Here is a 22,853-nt window from a genome sequence, read left to right on the forward strand (position 1 = left end):
CGTTATTCCGCCGGAAAGAGGAGGAACCAAGCAGAAGTAACAGTCATTTAAGTGGTTGCTTGGCTCTCTCCACACCATTGGGACTGCAAACGGCATTGATGACCTTTTGCAATTCAACCACTGTGAAAGCTGTGTTGTACATGTAGCACAGCATATATGCGGAGCCCAAGGCTTGTCTTGGTCACCAACCTTGCATCCGAAGTAAAGATGATATGCCTTCTTCACTTGAGAATTGATACTTTTCTTCTGGTTGGCAAATGTCACTTCCCCACAAATATAGCAAAAATTGTCCGCGGTATTAACACACTTTCGAGGCATTACTGTTCTTTATTGTACGTAAATGGATAAAATAATAAGTTTTATGTAACAGTAGCTTGAACTGTCTCGCACAACGTCTAAAATATTTTAAATGCTGAACCTATCTGATTGGGCTTTATATAGTACACTGCTTACGTCAGCTTCAGCAGCCGCCTGGCATTAGTATAATAGGCCTACACATGTATAGTACACTGCTGACGTCAACTTACTTCAGCAGCCGCATGGCATTAGTATTGCATTGCATCAGAAAATGATGCAATCAGCTGTGGATGATGTGAGCATGATGGTATTATGCAATGTTACATCATTATTCCGGATGTTGCTGCAGTCCTACTGGAGAAATTTACACAGTGAAACATAGAAAATGAGGTATATGAATATCTTCAAAACGAGAGCCAATACAAATTTTTCACGGTTATATTCGTGTTCGGCACACCAAAATACTACAGATTAGGGCCTTTTCAAGTCAGTAATGATTTCACTGTTGACCAGTGTTATTGGCTTATATAGATTTTACATTAATTTGACATTGCTTCATTTAATCAAGTTAATGTCACAAGGATTTGGCATATATTTTAGCAGATTGTTATGAGGCATCATGCAAGGCTGAAACACAAACTTAAAAGAACTTTAGAGAAACAAATTGGCACCTGGTATCTTGAGGAGTGGGAATTCCAGTCAGTCAGCTTTTAAGGAGAGTATAAAATAATAATCTCCTGACATGTATACAAAACATTACACGCAGATGAAATGGTCATCTGACTTGCTTTTCTACTGGTAATATGTATTGCTTTCTTTCTTTAGTTAGTGGGAAGCAAGATATAGTTGCAATTTTTCCACTGCATCTGCATCATTTTTCATGTGCATATATTTCCTAAAACACTTGATCCTCATATTTTGCATGAATCATTTTGAAGCTATGACATTTCATTTTACAACATGCTCACTCACGAATTTAATAAGGGGTTAAGGTCACAATCATAAAATTTGTGGTATAATTTTGTTACAGTTGTTTATGTGCTAAATATTATCTAAACCACTTGATACCATCTATACTCACTTATAAGTCAGTCAAACTGCTAAAAACAAACATCCAGATCTGCCATAGCATGATGTGCCTGCAGATCAGGGTCTATGTTGGTTTGTTCTGCTGATTACTCCTAACAAACTGCACCAATTATAAGCGAGTATATATGGTGTATATTAATCATACTGTATAACATTGTTGACTTGCTGAACTGCTGGTATAGCATGAACAGTGTATATACTGAGCTGCTATATAGTGGGAATGATATAATGTTGTTGAATAATAATGTTATAAAAATGAAATAAAGATGTAATATGAAGCTTTATGCTGTTTACTTTCAACTCACATTGTCATAAACCAATTCAAAATCAGTTGTTTAATTTTTGCTTATCGATCCATGGTGGGACTACATTTTATTCAGAATGTTATACTGAAGTGCATTATAATGTGGGAGAGCTGTACTTGGTAGTAATTTGAAGCTAAAATGTTTTGTTGTAACACGCTCACTTGCCTCTGTAACCTTGTAACCTTGTGGCCAAGGTCACAGTCTTGTAAAATTTATGTTATAGTTTTTTGTTTGGTTATATTTCATCAATGCCTTAATGGATTTTGTTTTTCATTTGATTTGTCTTTTGACCTTGGGGTCAAGGTCATATTTTACTGCATTGCTTTGATTCTGAAAAGTCAACACGTAACTCTCATGAAGCATGCTTATGCCAAGATGTGATAATAAATAATCCAATAAATCTGATCCTTTTCCTAAGAATTTTCATTATTGATAGAATTGTATTTAATTTTTATCTCTTTGCAGTGTTCATTAGCAAAGATTCCCATCTGTAATTGTTTGTGAAACATGAAGAAAGTCTCTGCCTTTTCTGTTTTCAAAATGAAGAAGGTGGGTATAATCACATTGAGACTTTTAATATAGCACTCCATTGGGAATTAATGCAATGGCCCAAATTTGCTATGTGTTTGAAAAGTTAGGCACAAGAAGAAAAAATCTACATTACACACAGATAATCTGTAACTGATGTACAAGTCCTTTCTGATTTGTTATATTAGTTGATTAATTTTTTGAAAGATAGAATTTAGGGTGCCCCTAATATAGTCAGTTTATTGACATTTCAAAGTAAATAGAAGCTTTTGATGTAAACAAGCAGATTGACTCCTCACTATTCTTTTCTAATTTCTAGAACAGTTCATTTCAGTAAAAGCTGTTGTCTCTGTTCAGTATTTACAATGTCTAGTTTTAATATTTAAAACAATGGAACAAATAAAAAGGAGGAACTCTTGTATACATGTTTTCAAACAGATATAATTCCAAAATTTACAAAATGATTGAGATTATCAAAAATGGTGTAATACACAACATCTTTTATTTGAAAACCTAAGCTTGCCCATGCAAAATGGCTATGGTGTTACTAAAGAAACTCCAGCTTATTCAAAACACCAACAAAGTTGACAGTGTTTGGGACCCCCCTGGCAACAATTAAGTTAAAAACTGATGAACAGAACTGCTAAGTTTTATGCATTGTTTTATATCCTTGGTGCTTTTTGTTCTTAATATCTCTTTGGGGGTACAAAAGGAGGATGTATGAATACTATAGCCCTGCAGTTTTGAATGGGTTGCGATAAAACTTGATAAATATTACATTTCACCAAAAATCAGTTTGCCTCTGCATATTTTTTTTGTAAGACTTATTGGACTTTTTGTCTCGTAGAAACGTGTGACGCCATCTTCTTAGCAAACTTAGTCCAATGTTTTGATAGATTACCATGAAACTTGGTAAATATTATGGTAATCTCTTGAAGATTATAAGTTTATGTGCAAGTTATCACATTGTCCATTTTGTTTGTAGCTTAATGGGGTATATTTATGTGATGAATGTTTTATGTTGATGTACTGTATATTCAGGTAACTTGTCTGATGAATGATAGTAAGTGCATCTGAAAGTTGAAGTGCCCCATAAATTTGACACAGGATGTCCTTTTGGACCCTAGCACTTGGAAGACGCTGTATTACTGTGTTACAGCTCTTTTGAAATGACATTTTACTTGGTCCAGTAGGTTTTGGCTCTTTTGCAGTCTGATCAGTTCATTGCAGAACCAGACTAACAAAAAGTATAGAGTGCGTAAGTAGGAGAATTGCTTGAATTAGGTCATTTTCATTCCATTTGGCCTTGTACAGCTAGTTTGACAACTGTTTGGGAGGAAGGTTACACTGATTGTGACAGTATGTGTATAAATATTGAATATAATTTGTAAAAAGATTTATTTGGACTATACATCATTCAGTCAGTCTGCTTAAATGGCAACTTTTGCAGGTTAAGATAATATTTGTCAGTAATGACCAGTGTTCTTTTGTGAATTTTCAAGACTGGTTTTGTGCTTTTCCAGCATTGCATGTTGAACATCGTAACTGAAAGTCACTATTCTTGAATGCAAGGGGTGCTTGAGAAGTTCTTAATATTAATGTGCTGTACAACAGAGTTCTTTATTAGTGAGCAGAGTGTCAGCGCATCCCCTCAAAGTACTCCCCATGAAACTCTACGATTTCTCAGTCTGGTTATCCTGTAGTTAAATGCCATTTTGTATTAACTCTTTTTCATACACTGAAAATATAAACTTCAAAAGCATTGTGGGTTTCCTATTGTTGGCCCTTCATCCAATGTTTCATAATGGGATTCAGTCAATTATCACTTGGATTGGCTATAAGGAGGGTGATGCAGAATTTGGATTCTGTGCTCCTTCCGGGAGTTTGTCAAGATGTCTGATTTATGCACTGGTGTGTTGTCATTGAGTAGATGGATATCTCAAGTACTAGCGTTGGACAAGTGGTTTGATAGGTAGTGTTCTACATCTTATGGCTACACTTTGCATGCATACAGATATCCAGTGACACTAGCATGTTCATATATGAGCAAGCCTTTTGTGTAGAAAATAATGATATAAATCTATGTTGAGTGATTTTTGTAGTTGCTCATTTTCACTGATCCAAACTTGAATATTTTATTGTGAGTCAGGTTCAGAAACAAAAATCCATGTTTCATTGCCTGTACCAATGTGCAAATGTATCAGGCCACTCTTTTTTATACTCTGCAGTAGTTGTTTGATGATTTTCAGCCAGTCTTTTTTTTTATCAGCCATCAACAAATGTGTGGCCCATCTTGCACAAACTGATTCTTCAGTATATTAACACTTATTGTAATAGAAAAAACTCACCATGTGTTTCAATCATCATTTTCACTTGTGCTTTTAAAGTCACAGACAACACAGTTGTCTGTGAATTCGTGACCATCTTTAAAATGATGAAATTTCAGGATATGACGGAATTACATCCATAAACTATATCCAAGTCAGCATTGATATCAGACTGAGTCCCCTAAAAGTGCCCAGATTTTAGTGTAAGCCCTTAGCTAAATAGCAGAAGTGTTTCTCCTCCTTTCTGCATAACTGTCATTTACCTATATATCTGCAGATAACCAGTGTGCTGTACGATGTTACTTTTTACATATGGATAAGCATGAAATTTATAGACAGGTTCAAAGAAACAAAAGGTTATAACAGAATATTCAGAACTTTTCAAATACCCCAAGTAATTGCAACCATTTAGTCATGTACTCTTCTCATGCAATAAGGCAGATAATATTATAAAATGTCTGTTCATCTACCAATTTTGTTTCCACACAACAACACAAGTTGCTCACCATCTATATTTACCAAACATATGAATGGGGGTAAGGAATAACCTTTTCAGTTTTTGAAGCTGAATGGTAAATGTTGCTGACTGTCATCTACAGTTAACAGACTTTGTTGATGGCTTCCAGTGGGGACTAAGGAAGACCCTGTTAATTTTATAGTCTAACAGTCAAGGTTGGTGTGACTGCAAGAATAAGAATAGTTTTTGTACAACAGTTACATTTATACAATAATCAAACTTTGTGGATGAGTTTAACTTTTGGGTAATGAAGAAGCCTGTTTATTTTTTGGAGTCAGATGGTCAAACATCAGGGTCAATTACCAAAGATGAGAAATGGTTTCTGTACAATACATTAGTCACCGACATGACTGAAACTTCGGTTTTAAGGTATTTACATAGAGGACTATTACATACAGAGCAGGCGTATAATCTATCAGTGTACTTTTGTTAATTTTTCTATTTGAAACTGTTCCAGTAAGTCCTTGATGATCATAAAATTAATATCTGTGCCCATTTTTTACTTTTCTATGACTCATCTGTAATGTAATCAATTATTATTTGTCTAAACGACAAATGACATATGAAGACTCATTTGCAGGAAAAGGAAGACTCACCATCCACAGAAGCACCTGAACCATTGCGGAAAGCTACTAGCACACCAGTAATTCCAAAGGAAGAGAAGAAAAGCAAGAAAAATATAGTGAGTGGTGCTACATCCAGTGAAGTAAATGGGGTTTGCAGCATGTTTGACTGGCATTTTGTTGGAAAAGGGGTGGAATGATTTTTTTAAGAAGCAATGATACCTCTTTTTGTGCAAATAGTCAAACTTCTCTTGACATGTTCAGTTTCATTGTCTTTATGTAAAATGACCAAACCGATTCACTTTTATATCAGAAATAAATAAGCATAGAAATATAAGACAGAACTAAAAAGTAACACTGTTTATTAAGTACAAAGGAGCATGGGTCAGGACATTAGGGGTGGAGGAGAACAGTTTGGAATGCAATGCATGAATGAGGTATTTACTCAAAAATTATTTTCTTTTATGGGTTGCTAACAATAACTGTCAATCTCCAAATAAAGGTATACACCTTTGCTGCTTCAAACATGGACAAAATTAAATTCGTTATTATTGGGTTTTCACTATGTTTTTAAATGAGGCTTGTCTTTCAGCTGAAAGGAGGTAGCTTCAGAGGTAGCCTTCGTGGCACAAAGAAGATACGGCCAACCATACTGACAGATGGGTTTGGCAACAGCCCATATGTTGCAGGAGATACGGGCACAGTGAAATTAACTGCAGTCAAGCCCAGTCCTGACCACCATAAAGAGATGCAATCTCTTAAAGCCAGTATGGAAAAAATGGTAAATGGAACAGAGAAGCACAACAGTATACATGAAAAAGGTAATCTCTTTCATCAGACAATAATTCATGTAATGTTTTGTACTTACAACATTTCTTACACCATCTATTCATACAAATTGTAATTAATTAAATGTATACCATATATACTCGCGTATAAGCCAAATAATTTAGGAAAAAATAAAGGCGGGAGGGGGGTTGGCTTATTCGTGGGCCAATCTATTAACTTGACAGTTTTAGGTCTTTTTGTTGACTACTGTAATGAATGTAAATCTTGTGATACGAAGCAATAATTTTTTCCGTGTCCTAAGACATAGGCATGTAAAAAAAAAGTAACTTTATGTGACCTGACAGTTATTAAACTGTTATAAAGTACTATGATTAAACTTGTTATTATTTTGCATGTGCATATTTTCTGAATTCTCCAACATGAAGTTAAATACAGACTTCATAATTCACTGGCTGTTTGAGTTTACCAGGGAGACCATTCTGAACTATAATGTACAGTACTTACACAGTGCATAGCGTTACTTAAATCCTTACTTATTCCCAAACATATTAGATGCAGATTTTGCTTTATTCATTGTTTCAACCAAATTGCATTTGCATTTCTTTTTACAGCAGAACTAAATTGTGGACACAAATTTTATAAATGCAGAGCCGTTATGTACTGAGTTCTTAAAAGAACATGGACTACCCCTAGCAGTAGAAGACTACATTGGTCCTTTGTTCAAACGGATGTTATCATATTCCAGATAAGAATTTTTGAAGCGTTAATAATTCATGTTATGAGCTTCATTTTTATTTTAGAACCATGGTGGCTTAGTGGTCAGCATACCAAACTTTCAACTGAAAGGGTTTGCTGTCATGATGTGCAGAGTGCTTTACCCCATTTGCTTCTTCACCAAATAGCCTTCATTTGTAGCTGTGTCATAAAATACCAAACTAAATCAAATCATTCCTATTTATTTTTCTCTTCTAACCTTCCAGGAAAATCTGCCAAGGAAAAAAAAAGTCCTAAACTGATCTCTCCAAAGTCCAAGAAATCTACAGATTCTTCGATCAGCAACATCAGCTTGCCTCCAAAACCAGTAAGGGCAGTCGAGGATACACCAAAGAAGAGGAACCAGAATGAGGAATCTTCAGCTGCACCAGCCCAAAAGAGAAGGAAAACTGAGAAGTCACCCGGTGTTAATTCATCAGTCAACCGTAATTTGGTATGAATCGCTTTATGAAATTACCTATTCATTTTAACTATTGCAGATTTATAGTTTGTAAGCGATTTGTATAAAACATCTTTCTGTTCTGCCTACCTATGTTTGTTACCTACTAAACCAAGCAACCAATTAACCAACCCTATATTAGTTTTGTAATATTTTAGGTGTGGTATTAATAATTCACAATACTACATATGTTAATCTCATAACACCATACTTTAAACAATAGAACGGACCTTTAAAAAGTACCTTTTAAAATATTGTGTGACATTGTCTTACAATGTCTGTATTGCAAATACTGTCCCATTCACAGCTGACATGTTTGTTTGCATTGAATCAAATTTATACAAAGGAAGCATTTTCATTTTCTGATGAAGGAATGATCTAAAATCTTATTTTGTGTTGCCCAGATCAAATTCAAAGGTCGGCATTCACCCTGAAGGTAATTTTAAGAAATTGGAACCATTGTAAATCAAACCAATTCAGTGCAGCAGGCATGTGCAAATTCTTCCAGTGCTTTTTAAAGCCACACCATATGATGTAAATAAGTGGCATGCCAATAGGTTGTTCATGCCTGTCTTAAACAACGATTTCATGCATTGCACTTCCATGTTCTTTTGGTGAAATATAGCATGGCTTGCAAGGCGTTGTACCCCTCCCAAGGCAGGAAACAATTACTCCAGGAGACTTGCACTCTCTCCTGCCAAGCCTTTTATCAGCATTCCATTAGGTGCCCGATTGAATCTTTTTCAGTGACATAGACTTCATTGATAATCCTTGGGTCCATTTCACAATTTGGGAGGATTACCTTCATTTCATTCTTCAGTACCATCAGTTATATTTGTCACTATTTCCAGGCCTTATGAAAATAATCCTTAAAATATGGACTTATGGAATAAAGCAAAAACTATGGGAAAATGTTCCCGAAAAATCTGGATAATTGGTTCATGTGTTTGATTTTGATCTGGGTTTCATATTAGAATTAGTGGAGTTAGTCAGGGAACCAGACTAACTCTACAGCAATACCTCAGACACTTTAAACTGCACATATTTTATCATGCAGATAGTGCGTAATTAAACTGTTGATTATGGAATTTTTAAAAATTGGACAAGACGTCCAAGTGATGCTTGTTGATGACAAAAGGGAAAATAAGCTTCTTAAAAAGTGTCAGTAATCAGCGCAGAAGAATAAATAGGAATATTCAGATTCTTGTTAGTAAAAACAGGGACACAATTACGTTTATTGGACATTACATGTCAGTTTGAATATGTCTCATGGTGGGAGATTTGATAGATTGCCATCATCATGTGAAGTAGGAAAAAAAATCCAAGAATTAAAAGTTGAGAGATAGCAACAAGCCATTGAACTGTGGGTTTGGGTTTGGAACTGAAGTTTGTGCAAGTAACTAGTGGTAAATAAGGTTTATGTGTACTTTACAAACTTTTCAGTTGAACATAATGTTTACTGTCTCTGCATGTTTCGAATACCAAACTTTTAAATATGTTTTCCAGCTTTACAATAGCAGTTTATGTTATTTTGTTCCATCTTACTGAAAAGTGGTAAATTTATAGAAAAAAACTGCATTACTGAGATGGTCTTGTCAGGATTGGCATTGTATTTCACATAAACATTTGACTGCAGGGTCATACGAGAGTAGTTGGTCATTTGTATGCAATAAACACATTGCTAAAAATCATTTTGTAGCCATGTGTACAAATTTTATTTTATCTTGAGAATATCCAGCTGTATTTTATTGGATTTTGATTCTGGTAGTGTTCAGATTAGACCATAAGATTAATTTCACTACTTCAACAATAATATGATCTTGGATAAATTCAGAAATGTATTGCTCTTAGATTTTGTGGGTGTAAATTCATGGTGAAAAATTTTGGTTTCTTGGACTTGTGTGATTTTGTCTGCATTGTACATCTTGCAAGTAATGTTGATCAAAATTGGCTAATCCCTGATAAATAAATTTTCTAATTTATGCTTAATCTAGAAATTATAAATCTATATTTGTTACCTTAAGGTGACATTTGTCTGCATACATGGTCATCAGATTCATACATCTTTATTAGATGTTCTTTGGATTCACCACTTTGTTCTTATTTCATGTAGATATGTATACAATATGTTATTTATTACCTGTAGATATTTGTGTCAATGAATTTTTTATTGCATGTAGATTTTTGTGTGAATATATTATTTATTACATTTAGATATTTGCATAGTAATATTTTTACATGTAGACATTGATAGCAATATATTATTTAATATATGTAGATAATTGTGTAGGTATATTATTTATTACATGTACATATTTGCATTGATATATTTGTATTACATATAGACATTCATAGCAGTATATTATTTATTATGTGTAGACATTTATATTATTACATGCAGATATTTGTATAGATATATTATTTTGTTTCAGACTTCAGAGAGAGAGACTTCAAAAACCTCAAAGAATAGTACACCCTATATGTATGACAGCAGCAAAGAGGCTGAGAAAGTATTTGAATGCCTTATACATCCAGTTAAAATGGACAAATTTTTCAAGTAATTATGCTTTTCCTTTTTGTTGGTCAATTTAATTGTTCCTGATTATTGACTGTATCATCTATAGTTTTATATTATCTCTTCTATTTGACCACTCCAGAGGCCTAGTGGTTAGAGTGTCTGCCTTGGATGCAGGAGGTCGCAGGTTCAAACCCTGGCTGAGTCATATCAAAGACTTGTAATAATGGTACTGATAACTGCCTCACTAGGCATTCAGCATTAAGAGGTTAGTGACAGGATTGGTTAGGATAATGACCTCATGCTATGTGTCTTTGGCATAATGCCTCAGTGCTAGACATCACTATAAACTACCACACTGAGTGATGGTTTCAAATCAAAACAGAATAATTTTATCCCATGGCAGGTAAGCACTAACATACTGACTACCACTATTACTACTTCTACTACTACTACTGGTACTACAGTTCTTTATCTTTTCCATTTTTCTCTACTGGTCATAGATCAGAAAGCTTAACCTATTGTCTGTTGTATGTCATATTTGTTATTGTTACTCCTCATAAACTACTTGGAGGTTTGCCATGAAACTTTTCACTCAGATTGATCCCATTTTCTGGTTGGTTCAGAATGAAAATGGTGTCAATTAGGTGTCTCACATGGCCCCTATAGTGGCCATCCTCAAATCTTATTGCTACTTCTCCAGAGTAATTTGCCATAGAAATGGTATTTTCACTAAAAGACTTTTTGTGATGTCTTGATCTGACAACGAAAATGACCATCATGGTTTCCAGCTTCATTGGTTTTATTGGAACTTTTAACTCATTATTGGCTGTATTATGCTGTGGAAATCAGAGTTCAGTACCTTTTCCACATATTGTGGCAGCCAACCCAAGATTGCCTTAGATCCTTATATTACAAGGCTCCCAGTCAGCTTAAAAGTATTTTTATTGCTACTCCTAAATGGATGGTCATATCAATAATAGGGTGTTCACCAAAAGACATTTATGTTGTCTAATTGGTAATATATAACAGTTTTGGTAATCTGGCATCCAGTATAGATACTATGATGTCCTCCTAATGCTACTCATCTGTAAGTGATGGTTAGGTCAAAATTAGGTTTTCACTAAGACTTCTTATGATGTCTCATTGGTTCTAAATGAAAATCATCTTGAAAATATTTTGATCACTGTTGCATCTGGTTATATCAGTATGGGCATATTACCAAAATACTTTTTGTTATATCAGGTTGCTTCTAAATGAAAATTGTTCCCCACAACATGGTAGCCATTTGGAAAATTGTGTTATGGGGTTTTCATTAAAAGAGTTCTCAAGATGTAAAGCTGATAACATTCTTGTAGCTACTTCTTCAGAACAGATGGTCTTCTAAAACATGGGTTTTCACTGAGAAACTTCTTATGATAGTTGGTCCTATATAAAATTGGTACTGATCAGTGATAACCATCTTGAAAATCTTATTTAACTAAGCATATTGAAAGAATAGTTGTACAGTGTGACCCTGCTATAACACGAATTTGGATATAACACGGTCATAGTGTGGCTCTCGAAATTTCATATGCATGTATTTTTCTCGTACACGAAAAAATCTTTCTTAAATGTATGAAAAAACATTAAAAGTTTATAAACATTTTGGGGAGGAGATCACTTATGAATAATACAAGGTGATTGTGGCATTACTTTTGAAATTTTATATGTATTTTTCTTGTACACAAAAAAGTAATTTTTTCTTCTTAAAAGTACGAAAAATAATGTGTAAAAAAAGTTTATTCTTGGATTGCGTAGGGCTTCACCAATGTTGCAAACTTGGATTTTTTTCCTTATTGGCTGCAAAATATACCATCTTGTCCATATTGACAAAGAATCAAAAAGAGTACATTGTTAGATCATTATGCACTTATCTTGACATCTAGCATGAATACTGTATGTTGTGAGATATTCACTTTTTTGTTGTTGACATTTCTGGTAATGGAGATCAACTGGATGAGGCATGATCTCGTAATTTATCTTTCGTCGGATTTTAAGCCGCTCGCTTGTAATTAAGATATTTGCAAAGACTGGCATTTGTTTGTGAATGGTAAGTAAAATTGCTCATCTTTTCTGTCAGAATTAAATCCTTCAGAACACCCCTTTGTTAAATTTCTGATGCATGCGTGGAGAGCATCTCGCTGCTACCACAAATATAAAAAAACACATCTTTTTTGGTTTATTTAATAGGCAGGGAGGAACAGTAACTAGAATAGACCAAACAATGGCCAATTCATTTTTAAAAATGTACCCAGATAAAATAGCTTGCTGAAATTTCAAAGGAAACAGATTACCTTGGAAGCACCGATTGTTATGAAAATGTACTCAGTAAATGGGGAAAAAATCTGTCAGTCATGCAATGGTTGTTTGATATTGCCGCCACAATATGAAATGGGCATTTGTTTGGTTCTCCAAAGTTGTCCTTAAGCAGTGACTTCAATAATGCATGCACCCTTCATCAAAGAAATCCAACTACAATATTCAATAAAAAAAAGGACTTTTCTTCAAAGGAAGTCAGTATCAAACTTAAATAAAAGTAATGGAATCTGATAGATTTTTGCATTTCCAACGTGACTGGAAGACGTTAACTGTGCCATGAAAGTTTCCTTTTTGCTGGGAAAAAGTTGACGCTTAAGAATGCTACCAATGGCGGATTAAAACGCAAACTAACTTTTACCGACTTGGGATGTACTGAAAAGTAAATTTGCTTCATCATTGGTTACATGATTGTGCTATGTTTTTTCATTGAATTCAGACCAATATGACCTGTGACAAAATTATTGAATAGTTTAAATCTGCATGTGTGGATTTTTTTAGATGGAATCTCTTGTATCTTGGATTCAATGTATATGATGTGATTCGTGGGTGAGTACATTGTGTTGAATTTCTATTCATGCTATACATAAGACATGTATATATATGCAGTATTCATGTATATATACCAATTTGTGGTTCTCTAAAAAAAAAAGTAAACTGTTATATATGCCTTCTCTGTTTTCACTGCATTTATTACCTCCTCCTCCTCTCCATAATTTATTTTGGGGTACATGCATCATTTTCTTCAGCTAGCTGACCTGGCTGCTTATAACGTGGTCAGGGCCTATGGCTCTCAACTACCGTGTTATAGTGGGGTCACTGTAATTACACGTGGTTTCCACTAAAACACTTCTTACTGATGTGGCTGGTTTTAAATGAAAATGATGTAGAAGTGACCCCCAGAATGTGAAAACAGCTACTTCTAAATAGCAACATTTAAAAAGATACTTCTTCTTGCAGTATGTATGAAAGTGATGCTGATCTAACCATGCAAACAATGTTTTATTTTGCTACTTTTTCTGAGGTGGCAGTCTTATCATCCTGGGTTTTTTCAATAACACACTATTGGAACAATATTTAGCTGGTTCTGACTGTAAATGGTGCTCATTGTCACAATAATGATAAATAGGGTATTCAGTCAGTGAAGAATTGAAGACAGGTTATCAAAATGGCAAATTTACACTGTGTGTGTTGATGTGTGAGTGAAAATGAATACTAATCTTCACAGTTCAGATACCACCTAGCTCGACAGTCACATTTTGATCTGGTCCACAATTCAGATACCATCTTGCTAGACAGTTAAATTTCAGACTGGTCCACAATTCAGATACCATCTTGCTAGACAGTTGATATTCAGACTGGTCCGCAATTCAGATACCACCTAGCTAGACAGTCACATTTTGATCTAGTCTACAATTCAGATTAGACAACTGCTTTCTTTAAAACTATCTACACGGTCACTTAATACTGCAGATCAAATGATATGTGGAATTCTAAATGAAGTATGGAGAAACTGTCCACACATTTCTCGTTTAGCAATGCACTTTATCTGGATAATATTATTATGTTAACATATTTATTTACATTGACAGATTTAACACAATTCACTTAACGGATATGAACCTGTTGTATCATGAAATTAATAATACTTTGCTACTCCAAAAAAAGATATGAATTTATAAAATTGTACTGTTCACAAATCATATATGAGAATGTGCCATTCATTAACAGATGGTGTTTATGAGGTACAATATAAAGTTCTTTTCTCATCTGATTTTAAATTTCTCAAACCCTTTAATACCATCCTTTTTATGCATCCTTCTTAAGATAGAGCTTATTATGAGTGGATGCTTTCCATCCTTCCATCTGTGTTACCAATTTTATTACAGCATAATAATTCTATCAGTACACCATTTACAGTTACTAGTCATTGTGGATGGCTTGTACCTAGGGTTGAGGAAGAACACTTTTGATTTTAAAGTCAAAGGTTAAGGACACTGACTGAGAAAAAAATGATATCCACACGATGACTTAAATTCTCCACTATCTCCATTTACCAAAACTTGGTGACTAGTTTGCACTTTGGGTAAGAAAGAAGTCTATTTATTTTGGAGTCTAAAGTCAAAGTCACAGTGCTGTGAGAATTAAAATGTTTTCTGCATGTTAACATTAGTTTGTATCACAGAACTGGACCAGTCTTAGTGGATGGCTTACTGTTACAGGTGCCTACATAGAGGACTGTTAAATACAGGGTGGCATATAATGTGCCATTCATAGAACTCTTATTTCTTTCTGTTTCATTATAATGGCTCTTTTCTTGTTGCAGAGAATTATGGGAGAAAAAACCTTTGCTTGTGAAGAGACATATGAATCAGTACAATGCTGGTTGGTTTAGTACTGCAGAATTGCAGAAAATCCTACAGGAGGTAAGTTGACTTCTATAAAATAATGTTGTTGTACAAAGTAACTTATATGAATTCTGAAAACGTGCCCTATTCAAGGCCCCACATTGAGATGCAGGAGCCTTGAAATAATCATCTTTTTTGCCTATCCATTTGTCCTTCTTTCTATCCATCTATCCAGTAAAACATCTTGTAACCACCATAACTCTTCAACCCTTGAGTGGAATTTAATAGGTGAATTTTGATGGAAATATAGCCTTTGTTTGATGATTTCTAAATTGACACTGTAGTAGACCATTGTAACTTGTATAGCTCAGGAGCCATTCAAAATATTCAGATACAATTTAGTGTGTAGACTGTCTCATAAAACTAGACATACCTTATATAGGTTTTGTCTCCATGTAGTTATGACCCTTAACTATAAACTTCATAATGGATGCTGCTTGTAGCTAGTGTAGCTCAAGAACCATTCAACATAATCTGAGGCAAATTGATGTGAACATTTTCTCATAGGTTTACATTGCTTTTTATTGGTTTAGTCTTGTCTACATAATTTTGGATATGTGTAATGTTATGTTGTTCCAGATACATGTTGTGTATGGTTGGATGTTTCTTACAGTCATTATAGCGCTAGAACCATTCCACATACTCTGATGGATTTTGGTGAGAACCTTGTCTCATACACCTTTTGTGCTTGTTGATGCTTTGTTTCATCTATACTATTTTGGACAGGTTTTGTCTCATGTTTATCAATTTCTGTCTTTACATTGGATATTGCTTGTAATTAACCTAGTTCAAAAACAATATAAAACATATTCTGATGCAATTTGATACTAGTGGTGATTCCTAGACCTGGATGGTCCTTTTATGGGATTCGTCTCAGTTGGTTTCTAATTACAAGTTCTTCAGTTTAAGGCCCTGCCAAGCCAGTGGTAGAAAGCTGAGGGCCCTTTGCTAATAGATGTAGTTTGTATTGGTATTGTATTTGTTATGCTTTCTGAACAGCATCACAGGAAGGCCTGCTTTGAATTACCATAAGACCTTGTGGCTTAAATTTTTGACCTAAAGTGAATCTGGTGAAATTTTAAGGTTGAAAACAGATCTCTGAAATATAACCATTAAGTAAAGCCATTGGTTGAAAAATCGCCAATGTGTATGCATAAAAAGTTGGGCTGAAAAAAATTAATATTGTAGACATCATAGAAAGTCTAATGTAACTATTTCTACTTGCATTTGGCATTCAGTTTTAGTTGGAATTTTGTAGTTTTTTTTTAATGCAGACTTATTTTCATTCTTTTTTTGTAAAACTTTCTGGTGGACTTTTTCCATTTTTTTTCTTCTTCAAAATCTGACTATTTTTCCAGGATATAATTTGAGTTGGAAAGAAAGTAACAAGACACTAAGACACTGTATATTAGCAAACTTCACAAGTTCTGGTGTTTTTCAAAAACTGATCACTTCTATTTAGGCATTATTGGATTGCAGACTACAATCAAGATATACTTTCTTCCAAAATTGAAGAGCTTTACCAAGTGCAAAACTGCACATCTCGTAAAAAGGAAAATTTGACAGCAGACATATTCCAATAAGTATCAGCAATTTTAAGTTTTGCAAAAGAACATTTAAAAAAAAAAGAATTGTACTTAGTTTAAAATTACTTGCAAGAGATATAATTTAGGTTCAGTTCAGAAAGTCATAAAAATTAATGAATTAATGGGACCACCTGTTTGGAACTAATTTGTTGCTCTTAATACAAAATCGAATAGTAAATCTCCTGATAACAAAGTTGCTTATTTAGCAGCTTTGGCGCAGATTGCATATATTGGAAGTTAACTGTGCACTTAGAAATTTCTTTGTGCCTTTTTATGCAATTTTGAGTTATGTCTTGCACACTCCAGATCTTTGAAAATATTTTCATGGCTTCAAAAGAATTTAAATTCGTTGAAAAAGGAAAATGTATGTACATAATATAATTTGACCAGTCAGTAAAAATTGTTTCAAATTGAGCTGGTTATAGTAAAAGCCATACGGTCATGCAGGTGTTCAGCACCAACTATTTCAGTAATGGGTGTACTTTTTTATAATTTGATTCTACATACCTTTAAATGGCATTTATGCACTTTACATGGATCCTCTTGCATCCATATTCCTTTGGTAGATCGTTATTTACATCCCTGAGAAAAACCTGTGGCAAAATTCTATGCTACAGTATGTGGATATTTTTGGATTTCAACCTAAAACAATCCTGATTGATTGTCATGCACTATCATGACATAATGAAAGTTATGCATGTCAGTAAACAAATTTTATTTTGTGATGATTAGACAGGACATGCTCTTTTTTTGACCCAGTACCTGCCACCTTTGTAAAAGTCCATAGCAGTCAATAATTTTTTAGGAGCGGATTTTTTTCATGAGAGTTTAGTGCATAGCATTCAATAATCAGGGTTGAATAGACTTTGGTTAAACAAAATTAGTATTAAATTTTAAAACAAGAATTTATATTCAATTTATGATGTCAGTAAATGTGGATACATAACCTGCATTACTTTTATGATTTAACAAATAGGTGACAATGAGAAGTTTTTCCTGCAGCATATTTGTAAATTAGAGGAACCTGGACTTACCTGGTGCATGAGCTGCAGAGATAAAATTAATTATGGATCAGCTGGCAAAAAAACAAAACCATTCCTAAAATGAAAAAGCACAGCAGAGAAGGTCAGATTTAAAGACACAGAACCTTCAAGTGGTTTTTTATCACTTTTATCTATGCAAATGGAATTGAACACCTCACTGCACTCACCCCAGGCAGTGGATGGGATGGCTCCTACTGTGTGAACAGTGTCAACGACAACTAATATTCCATCAGTAAAGACACAGTGCAAAATTATTGTTCACATTCATTGTATTCTCACAATAGTTATGCCATTATCAAAATTTTGTTTATTTTCATTTAGAACTTTGTTTATCTGAAAATCAGATGCATTTATAAATTTATATATCAGTTTATTTCAATCAATCCATTATTGTCATAAAAAAAATAACAAAGATTAAATGAAAATAATTGTCATATTTTACAATTTTATTTCAGGAAAATGTCAAGTTTGGTGTCAATCTTGATATCACATCCTATGTGAATGGAAAGAGGGAAACACATAATCCACCAGGCAGAGCATATGCCCCAGTCGTGTGGGACTTTTATCAAGTATGTTCACTTTCTTGCTACATTTTTTTTGTGTGTCTAGTGGAACATAATACCCATTCATGCTTTCATATTTGGTTTTAAATTTTAGTGTATGTTGTTTTGTTTGACCCAGCTGTAACACAGTGGTTGGGGTCCATAGAACTCAACCATTTTATAGACTGAACCATCTTATAAACCAGCCAAGTGAGTTAGCTGAAGAAAATGATGCATGTACCAAAAAATGGCCTGGGTGTTTGTTTGTAATAAAAGTGGGCAGAAAAATATTTACTTTTGATTAATGATACAAACAAGTCTGAAATACAGACTTGTATATTGTCAACTTATATTTGTGTATTACAATCCATAATCTGTTAAATACTGTACATGTATATGAAAAATCCATGAATTCAAGTCTAGATCACATGTTATAAAATTCATGTATCCGTCAGATCCAGTTAGATAAAAAAAATAACACATATATATATTTAAAAAAAGGGTAGTCCTTGTTTACTCTAAATCTGTCTGACACTAAACAGAACATTACAGTATTGTCACCAGTAACGTGTGGCTGTAGTTGTTTACATGGTACATGTACTTAAATTGACCAAGATTTTGGTCAGCTGGAGACAGCTATCATCTTGCCGAGGCTATCCAGGTGATGAGACTATTTATAGAGAAATAAAAATGTGTGACAAGTTAAAATGAATAACAAACATCTTTGCAAGATACCCCATCTTCAGTTAACTTGATGGCCAGATATATCTGGTTTAAAAAGATTGGAAATTTATTTGTGTATGTGTCGCTGTTGGTAGCAATCATAAGTATAAACTTTTTACCTACAAAGAGGACACTTTCATGGCACAGTAAACATGTTCCAGTCAGTTTGCAAAATGCAATAATCCATCAGATTCCATTGATTTTATTGAAGTTTGGGGATAAAGGTTTTTGTTTTTATTGAAGATTGTAGTCAGCTTTCTTTGATGAAGGGTGCATGTGTTATTCAAGTCACCACTAAAGGGCAGCTTTGAAGGACCAAACAGATGCATGTTTCTTGTTGTGGTGGCAACATAAATAATTGTAGGACATTGATTCAGACAGATTTATTTCTGTTTGCTTAGTATTTATACAGAACAATTGGTGCTTCAAAGGTAATCAGTTTTCTTTGAAGTTTCAGCAAAACTATGTTTTTCTGAGTACATTTAAAAGAAAAAAAGGAAGTAGCCATCATTTGATTGATTGTAGAAGTTACTGTTCTTTCCTTCTCATGTTGGTCAATCATAGTTAGTCCCGGTAGCATGAATATTAGAGTGTATTGCAGTACTCAGTCCAGATGTCAGTATATGTTGATTATGATATAAGAATGCACTGTTAAGATGGTTTGCTAATATGAACAAAGAATTTGCATGTAACAATAGATATATTTCAGTGCATTTTATATCAAGTCTGCAGCTTCCTTTGAATGTGCCATTGAATTTCTCCACTCCAGACTCAAGTTTAAACAGCCAACAATGTCACCAAAAAGAAATTGCCAGATGATATATTTTGTTGCCAATACAGAGAAAAGAATTGCAATTTGTGACATTGGCAAAGCTCTGCGTGATCTCTGAATAAACTTTTACATGTTAGTTTTCTTACTTTTAAGAAAAAAAGTTATTTTTTCATGTACTGTAGCTATGCAATTGTGAAATTTTGCTCCAAAGAAATTCTAAATTATTAATTAAGGACTAGGGCTCGAGATATGTTTAGTGCAAATAATCACAGATTATTTATTACATTTTCATGTTGTGGAGGGCAAAATAAATGTACACATTTCAGAATTAATTGTGATAAATTATGCATAGTAACTGCATTTATTCCATGAATAATGTTGACTTAATGTTATTTTGAATTCTGCTTGTATGGGAAAATTTGGGCAGCCATTGATGCAATTTGGGATCATTAAAGCATCTTGAAATGTTTATCACTTAGAAGATAGTAAGTATAAAAATGTAAATGAAGTGTATTTAATGAAATCAGACAAATCACAAAACAAATATATTACAACTATGCAAAGGCCCATGATAAGAGCTTGTTCAAAAAGGGAAGGACCTCTTCTTGAGTTGGGCTATATTTAGAAATGGCTTAACGGTAACCTGTTCATGAAATTAATTTTAATATTTAAATATTGAACATATACTCTTGAGCTAATTTTGAAAAGTGAAATAATATTTCTATTATTGATGAGAACTGGTAGAATATAAGTATATAGGATACACATAATAAGATAAATTTCTTATCTTTCTGGGAGTAGCAGAAAATTCTGCTGTAAATGTGCTTAGAAAAACATAATTTATGATAAAAAATTTCCTTTCTCCAGAATGGTTGTTCTGTACGAATGCTGAATCCCCAGACATATTCTAAAAATGTTTGGAAGTTGTTGTCACGTCTGCAGGAGTTTTTTGGATGCTGTATTGGAGCAAATGTGTAAGTTGTGTTTATTGCAGTACTTCCTAATCAGCCTAGATTCAGAATCTGTTCTTCTTCTAATTGTAATTTGGATAAAACAGCATAGACACTGATACCTTTACAGATTTTATTGACTGAAAATCATGCAACAAAATCTTCAAATTTAAATGCATTAATTACACTGTTTATATTCCATTATATTTTTTTGCCCATGAACTTTTGTGTGTCAAAGATCTTAGATGCTTCAAGAACAGAGTTCACAAAATTTAAAATCCGGTGGTACCCCATTAGGCTAACAGGGAAAGAACATGGTTACCTTGTTTAAATTCTATAATCCAAAGAAAATAGTTTCATATCAAAATGTTAACTATTAGAACTTTTTCTGATGAGTTATTATCTCTTGGTGAAATATATTTACAATTCTGTTTTGAAAATAAATTGTGGAACAAGTCTCTATTTATGTATAGCAAAGTTGGATGAAAATGATTCATTTCTTTGGAATAATATGCATTTTCTTTCCAATCCTTTTGTCTCTCTATATACAATCACCTTTGTATTCATTTCCATTCAGAATGTTAGGCTTTGCTAATGTTAACCCCATGCCATTGGGTATGGATGGTAATGATCATGCCATTTTAGGGGTACAGATGGTAAGGATCATGCCATTTTAGGGGTATGGATGGTAATGATCATGCCATTTTAGGGGTACGGATGGTAATGATCATGCCATTTTAGGGGTATGGATGGTATGGATCATGCCATTTTAGGGGTACGGACGGTAAGGATCATGTCATTTTAGGGGTTTGGATGGTAAGGATCATGCCATTTTAGGGGTACGGATGGTAAGGATCATGCCATTTTAGGGGTATGGATGGTAATGATCATGCCATTTTAGGGGTACGGATGGTAATGATCATGTCATTTTAGGGGTACGGATGGTAAGGATCATGCCATTTTAGGGGTATGGATGGTAAGGATCATGAATAGCTTGATATGCAGAATAAATCTGCTTTTGAGAAAACAGGATAGACCCAGTTTGCTGAATGGTCACTGGGATGTATCCGAATTTGTATGAAACTGTAGACATTTGTAAGGACAGACTGATTCTCCTAAAATAGAAGTCAGGGAGAGATCATGATAATCAACAATGTCTAAATCACCAGGAATAAGATGGTACAAAATTTGCATTGGGAAAACCTTGAATGGAAACATATATGATAGTGTTTGCCTTTAGGTATGGAAGATTGGTTTAAAAATTAGTTAGTAAAAAGAATTGAATTATTTTCAACAAGTTTCTTAGTAGAATCCTGTTTTTAATTTAGTCAGACTTTAATATGGTTGAAGCTATCAAGGATCTGGTGAAAGCTTGATGTCCTTTGGGCTACTGTATAATTGAATTCAGTGCATGGTATTCATGACCTAGTATTCTGTTGAATCTCTTGGCTGAGTAACCCTCTTATACCTTTGAATAAAATGTCTTTCCTGCATATTTTATTTCTTTTCATGGATCACTTGCTGTTTGGAATTGTATATGGAAGAGTATGGTGGTCACTTGCTATATGAAAATTGTATATGGATTAAGAACACATTGGTCACTTGCTATATGGAAATTGTATATGGATTAAGAACACATTGGTCACTTGCTATATGGAAATTGTATATGGATTAAGAACACATTGGTCACTTGCTATATGGAAATTGTATATGGATTAAGAAAATAGTAGTCACTTGCTAGATGGATACATGTATTTTGTAAAACTTTCTATAGAAAGCAGCATACTTTAGGCCCACCAAAAATGTGATATTGCACCTAAGAACCCAAGAGCAGGAGATACTGCATCTCCATGACATCCAGATATGTGGGGTACACACACGATTTGAAAGAGGCAAAGGAAATACTAGGCACCAGTAGTGCAGAGATGTTTACCTGAAAAGACTTTGCAGAATTGTTATGAAATTTTGCATTCCAAACTATATTGATGAAATTGCAGAAAATCAGAATTCTGGGGAATACAATTTTCTTTGTGAACACAGGTAGGGGCAAAAGTGTTTTAGTACCAGTATGATAGATGGGTACATAGAATATAGTTTTTTAATGTAAAATAAGAAACCTTTTGATTAGACATCAGGTAGGTGAAAAGTGACAGCAGAATATGCAGATAATATGTGTGGACAGCTAATGTTTATGGTTGCTGCTTGCCAGAACTGTTGAAGGAATTCAAGGTTCTTGACTAAGAGGGATACATGATTTATTTTAAGTGTTCTCTGTTGTTACCAACCATGTATAGGTATATATAATCTCACTGGTAATTGCAGTATAAT

At 33.9% G+C, this 22,853-nt stretch overlaps 1 protein-coding gene across 1 annotated transcript in view; it reads left to right on the top strand.

Moving 5' to 3' along the window:
* LOC149808325 (ribosomal oxygenase 1-like) overlaps nt 1-22,853 on the top strand; it is a 73,194-nt gene that overhangs the window by 6,052 nt on the left and 44,289 nt on the right. Inside the window, exons 2-9 of the mRNA XM_089975873.1 lie at nt 2,157-2,240; nt 5,644-5,745; nt 6,219-6,447; nt 7,396-7,622; nt 10,061-10,185; nt 14,828-14,927; nt 17,994-18,107; nt 20,443-20,549. Of these exons, the coding sequence (XP_089831999.1) occupies nt 2,199-2,240; nt 5,644-5,745; nt 6,219-6,447; nt 7,396-7,622; nt 10,061-10,185; nt 14,828-14,927; nt 17,994-18,107; nt 20,443-20,549 (1,046 nt within the window). The 5' untranslated portion in view covers nt 2,157-2,198. The remainder of the gene's footprint in view (nt 1-2,156; nt 2,241-5,643; nt 5,746-6,218; nt 6,448-7,395; nt 7,623-10,060; nt 10,186-14,827; nt 14,928-17,993; nt 18,108-20,442; nt 20,550-22,853) is intronic.

Source organism: Sinohyriopsis cumingii, chromosome 1 (genome assembly GCF_028554795.1).
Source record: "Sinohyriopsis cumingii isolate HCF-2022 chromosome 1, ASM2855479v2, whole genome shotgun sequence".
NCBI lineage: Eukaryota > Metazoa > Mollusca > Bivalvia > Unionida > Unionidae > Sinohyriopsis > Sinohyriopsis cumingii.